At 39.0% G+C, this 6,151-nt stretch overlaps 1 protein-coding gene across 1 annotated transcript; it reads left to right on the top strand.

Moving 5' to 3' along the window:
* Positions 1-5,483: 5,483 nt before the first annotated feature.
* Positions 5,484-6,151, top strand: LOC128628572 (myosin light polypeptide 6-like). Its single transcript, XM_053673219.1, has one exon. The coding sequence runs from the start codon at positions 5,522-5,524 to the stop codon at positions 5,975-5,977; it is 456 nt and encodes a 151-aa protein (XP_053529194.1). The 5' UTR covers positions 5,484-5,521; the 3' UTR covers positions 5,978-6,151.

Here is a 6,151-nt window from a genome sequence, read left to right as displayed (position 1 = left end):
GAGGTAGGGTTGTTGCTACATAATCGTGGCAGGGAAGAATATATTTAGCATTCATGTGAGCCACTGGGGTATCACTCGGTATTGTCACTGTAACTTGGCAAGTATTCGTTCAGACATCAGCATGGTAACCAAAATCTCAGACCCTTCAGGTGACACCACCAGGTAAGCCACCTAAACCAACAGCATGCTGGCTCAGGTTGAGGGGAATGTAGAAGTGGGTGATAAAGGAAATAATATCAGTCTGACCTTAGGGCAGACTGCAGCAGTAGTTTCATCCCACTAACTTTTCTATTGAGTTCTAGAAATTGTGATCAACCAGAACCCTGGAGAAGGTGTAAAGAATGGAGTGAACCTAATGTGCAAAGCAGATGGACCTGAGTGGTACAAGGGGTGGAGCATAGCAGACAATGTTGGTGCTCTGTCTGGATGTCCTGGGTTTCATTTTATTCGTTCAGTGCACTCATTCTTCTCCATCTGCTGAATGCAATGCTGCTCATGGCTCACACCTGCAACATTTTCCGGAGGCTGCCCCTTGGTACATTGGAGCAACATCACCAGGAGTGTAGTCATCTGGGAGTAATGCACTACTCATCTCTTTAACAGTCGGTAGACAGTGACTGCCTAATGCCTGATAGGGAGGTACAAAAAGTCTCACTACCTTGTCATAATGGGGCAAAGACTCTGGTGTGGTGTGTACATCAGAACCCCTTGGAGATTTCAGGGGCCAAGGCTACACTGAGCTGAAACCACACTCTTGCTTTGCTTCTTCCCTTGGCCTTTGCCATTAGTAGGTTTAAAAAAAATTTTTTTTTTAGGTGTAGTTGTGAGGCTGGACCTCAAAAGATGCTGCTGATGGGTCTAAAACAGGCAGCTCAGGGTTATGTTTGGCCCAAGATTTCTCATGTAATTATGAAATTTCTCCCTTAAAAAACTTGATTGTATCTTTTCTGCTTTTGTAAAGTTTATTCTATGCTTTCCCTAATGTCTACAGATGTAATGCTAAGTTTATTGATGTTGAGCCTCTTTTGTGCTTACTTAGTAATACATAACTATCCATTTTCCTCAAAATAAGATTTTAGCAGCATCTCACAAGTATTAAATATGACTTGACCATTCAGTTCTAAGAATTTATGATGTCTGTTATGACTTTTTTAACCCTGAAATAAAAGTTTAAATTTCCAAATACATGGTAGTATTTTTACTTATCTTTTGTTACTGATTTTTAGTTTTATGGTCGTCAAGTAAGTGTGCACATGCTATGAATTTGTTGAAACTGATCGAGACTTGTTTTACAAACTATAATAAATATTTTGTGCACAAAAAGAATGTATATTCTGCAGCCAGTGAGTGTGGTTTCCTATACTTACCTTTTTCATTAAGCTTGTTAATTGTGTTACTCAGATTATTTTATATCCTTATTTTTTGGTCTTTAATTTACTATGAGGAAATGAAGTTAAAATCTTCTAAGATGGTGAATTTGTTCATATATTATGAGACTATCTTATTAAGGGCATAAAGTTTAGAACTATCTTTTCCTGATGAATTGAACCTTTATTATTATGTAGTGACAATTATGTAAAGATCTATATGTAGATCTTTACCTCTAAAGTGCATTTTGCTTTAAAATCTTGTATTTCATATAATAGTATAGCTACACAAGATTCCTTTGATTGGTATTTTTCTAGTCTATTTTTCCCATGTTTTGACTTTTAGACTTTGTTTGAATGTTTTAGTTGAGACACTCACTTATAAAGAGCATAGAGTTGGATTATTTTTAATCCAGTCTGATAGTCTTTGACTTCTAATTGTATAGTTTAGATAAATTCCACTTACTAAGATCGGTTTTCTATTTGGTATTGTCTTTATTGCATCATCAAAATATTCACTGATACTTCCTAGTAGCTTCTCCTCACCAGACTCCTCTCTTTTAGGCCTGTCCCTGTTAAAGTGTTATACTTTTAACCTCATTAATACCTAAGTCCATTAACAGGCTTGACCATGTGATTGGTTAGTTTATTTTACCAATTAAAAGTGGGTATAATTGAATGGGCTACTTCTGAGTAGAAACTTAGAGTCACCATGTTGTTCTGAGTTGTTCTCTGATACAGTAATGGGGTGTTGCAGACTGAAGGTGTTCCTTTGGTCTAGGTCCCAGATTGAATATCTAAAGCCAGCTGAAGACTGGCATGTAATGTGAGTGAGAAATAAATCTTAGGTTCTGTAAGGTTATCCTGCATTAATAATTACTAAGTAATGCAGGATAGCCTTACACGATCTGATTGATGCATTCTCTGATTATTTTTTTTCTACCCTATTATTTGCTTTCCTCTATTTCTCTGTCTCTCTCATTCTTTCCCTTTTTCTCCTATTATGCTTTCCTCTTGATTGATTTTTAAATTTTTTTTCATTTCTTTTCTCTCCATAACATTTTGGAATTACAGCCTATATTTTTAAAGTTATTTCCCTATCTATTTTTAACTTGTATAACAAGTATCCATTAGGATACATGATGTCATGCACTGGGAATAAACAATTCCAAATTCTCAGGGGCTTAGAACAATAAAGATTCCCACAGTCCGTCTCAACACAGGCTGATGCAGGATCTACTATTTGGGAACCCGAGTTGTAGCAAGATGAAAGAACAGTTTATAGTGGGGCTCAAATGTATCTGCCTTGGGTCACTTCTCATAAAAGCATATATCACAACCAAATTCTTAACAGCAGGAAAGTGCAATTCTCCTGTGTGAGTAGAAGGAGAGAAAAACTTGAAATATTGGTTAGGAGATGTAATGTCTGTAACAATTTGCCCTCCTGCTTACCACTCTTTCTCCCATGTAGATGGCACTTGTTCCCACCTCAAGGAAGACAACCCCAAAGTCCCATCTAGTTAGAAAGTTTAACTCAGAGTCAAGTCTCCTCTGTGTTGTGGATGCATAACAGTCTACAAAAGATCCTAATGTGGTTACTCTTGATACAAGCCCTCTGAGTCAAAAAGACTAGTTATGTTCATTGCATGCTTCCAATATACAATGATGAAACAGGCATAGCATAACTAGAAAAGTACTCACATTTGGAAAAGGAAACTTTTTGATACATAGCAGTCACTGCTCCATGGTAATTTTGAAATTTTGGTAGACAAATATTGTTGAGGCCCTTCATCTTTGAGGCGGGAAGTGTTCCTTGATTAAATCTACTCTCCAGAAAGTGGAGGGGCTTCTTTTTCTATTGTTCTCTGTGGCCCTGACTTTACCTTCTGGAAAGTTCTTCCTTTTCCCTTATCTTCTTGACCACATCTGAAATAGAGGGCAACAGAACCTCCTGGGGGTCATGCAGTTTTCTCAGTTCTCTTCCTGCCCTACTTCCTCTGGCAATACAACTACCCCAAACTCAATAGACTTCTTGTCTACTTGATTCCATCAGCTGTATGTGCCAGCGTCCACAGTTCTTTGTAAGACGTGCTTTCTTAGGGTGTTACATTTCTCTTTTCTCACACACATGCATTTTTCTACATTCCCACCACTTTAATATCAGGTAACTGGAGCCTACTAGATGTCACTGGGGAAGGTTCATAAGTTATTCTGTCTAAATAAGCAATTTTCAGTTACCACACCCTAATTGGCTTTTTGCCCTGAAGTTCTTAATCCATCCAGTGGTTTTCACAAAGTTATAATGGGCACACCTTTACTTTCATGTCTGCCTCAAAACTGAGTTATAATTGGTTTTTGTTGCTCAAAGATTTTCTTACATTTGATTTTTACCTTTTGGTGTGATGAGGTTGTTTTCTTTTTGATCTCTGAAAGTCCATGAATTTTTATATTTTCTACTATCTTCCTGTTTGCAAAGATGCAGATTCTTTTCTGAATTCAGGAAATGGTCAAATGCAGTCAACAATCACCAACACTCACTAGTGAAGTTATGTTTTCCAACTTCTTAACCTAGGTACTTACTGTCTCTATAACTTTGGACAAGTTACTTAACTTCTCTGTGTATAGGTTTCTTCAGTTTACAATATTGAGCTAATAATAGTATCTTATTTTTAAAAATATTTTTTTTATTTACTTTAAGAGAGGGGAAAGGAAGGAGAAGGAGTGGGAGAGAAACATCAATGTGTGGTTGCCTCTCATGTGTCCCCTACTAGGGACCTGGCCTGCAACCCAGGCATGTGCCCTGACTGGGAATCGAACCAGTGACCCCTTACTTCACAGGCCCACACTCAGTCCACTGAGCTACAACAGCCAGGGCAATAGTATCTTCTTTAGAGGGATTTAAAGTAATAATTCAAGTAAACCTTTACAATGCTCTTTGGCATGTACAAGTGTTTCCTATTGTCATTATTACTACATGTCACAATGTTAGCACTTCAGTTTACATCTCTTGCTGTAGACGAAATTCTATCTCTCCACTGACAGAGATATGGCTTTAGCCAGAGCATCTGTGCTTTATGGGTTGTTCTGCCCTAAGTAATTCTGCACATGAACATCAGTCATTCAGCCCATGTTGAGCTAAAGTGTGGCTGGTTCAACTGCTTTCAGTAGTCTCTATTCTAAAGGGAAGATCCTGCCTCACATCCTTCCTGCAGTTTTCATTTTCCCAGCTTCAGATACCCTGTGCATAATTAACCAAAAAGGAAAAAGCAACACTTGGCAAAGCAGTGCTCTCTAAACTCACACAGGCAAAAGTGTTTTCCCATCTTCACCTTGAACCTCACTCCAAAAAAGTTGTAGCATCTCAGAGACATCTCTGATTCAAACACACTTGAGAAAGCTCATTACCAAACAGAATGCTAGCCATGCAATCTAAATTATCTGAATCAGGTGTGACTTCCCCCCCATTGCTCCCCCCCATAAGGTGAAATCAACTCTATGTCTTTCAGGACCAAAAAAAGCTGGCAATTTATAAAAGACTCCAAAAGAATCTTAAAGTCTGGCTTTAAGTAATTATATCTAGATATAAATTTAGATTATAAATAAAATGGACATACGATTTTATCAAAACAGAGTTTACTCTCCACAGCCTTAAAATCTGCTCTTTTCACTTAGCAGTGTTTTACTAACATATTTGATGTTGATACACTTACAATATTGTTTTTACTGGTTTTATGGTATTCAAATGTATGAATGGAACAGTTCCCTGTACTTGGACATCTGGATTGTTTCCTGAGACTCCCAAGGACAAGAATGATGTGATAAACATACTTGAAATTAAATTCGGAGAGCAGATTTATTTACTAACCTTGAGATTTTTTTAAAAGATGTGATTCCCCTCGGTCTTGCCCATCTTTGAAAATAATCCATTTGTAAGAAAAAAATTAAATATCTTAACTTGAATGTTCCATCTATTTCCAGTTAGACCCTAATTGATACAGACACTATTACTTATCAATATCTACTATGTGTCCTATACTTTACATTCTTTACTTAAATCATCCAAGAATCTTTTGTGCTGTGTTATTATCCTCATTTAAGAAATGAGGCTCAAGCCATTACTGCAGGAAAAGGTCCCTCAGAGCTTCGCAGTCAAGATGTGTGACTTCACCGAGGACCAGACAGCAGAGTTCAAGGAGGCCTTCCAGCTGTTTGACCGAACAGGAGACGGCAAGATCCTGTACAGCCAGTGTGGGGACGTGATGAGGGCCCTGGGCCAGAACCCCACCAATGCCGAGGTGCTCAAAGTCCTGGGGAACCCCAAGAGTGATGAGATGAACGTGAAGGTGTTGGACTTTGAGCACTTCCTGCCCATGCTGCAGACGGTGGCCAAGAACAAGGTCCAGGGCACCTATGAGGACTATGTCGAAGGCCTCAGGGTGTTTGACAAGGAAGGGAACGGCACTGTCATGGGTGCTGAGATCCGGCATGTTCTTGTCACACTGGGTGAGAAGATGACAGAAGAAGAAGTAGAGATGCTGGTGGCAGGGCACGAGGATAGCAATGGTTGTATCAACTATGAAGAGCTCGTCCGCATGGTGCTGAATGGCTGAAGACGTTCCCAGTGTGCCCAGAGCCTTGTGCCTTCCCCTGTGTGATACTGTCCATAGCCCCAAAGGCTCCTTAGGTTCTTTCGTCACAGCATTTTCCCCAACTTGTGTCTCTTGGACAATGTCTGCCATCAGCATTCACCAAATAAACTCGCTCTCTGTGCCCTAAAAAAAAAA

Source organism: Artibeus jamaicensis, unplaced genomic scaffold (genome assembly GCF_021234435.1).
Source record: "Artibeus jamaicensis isolate MK-2021 breed Jamaican fruit bat unplaced genomic scaffold, CSHL_Jam_final contig_851, whole genome shotgun sequence".
Classification (NCBI taxonomy): Eukaryota; Metazoa; Chordata; class Mammalia; order Chiroptera; family Phyllostomidae; genus Artibeus; species Artibeus jamaicensis.
The sequence above is the reverse complement of the archived record's forward strand: the minus strand, read 5'-3'. Positions and strand labels throughout refer to the sequence as shown.

What these genes read in the sequence shown, in the direction of transcription:
- LOC128628572 (XM_053673219.1), top strand. Translation starts at nt 5,522, where the DNA reads ATGTGTGACTTCACCGAGGACCAGACAGCAGAGTTCAAGGAGGCCTTC.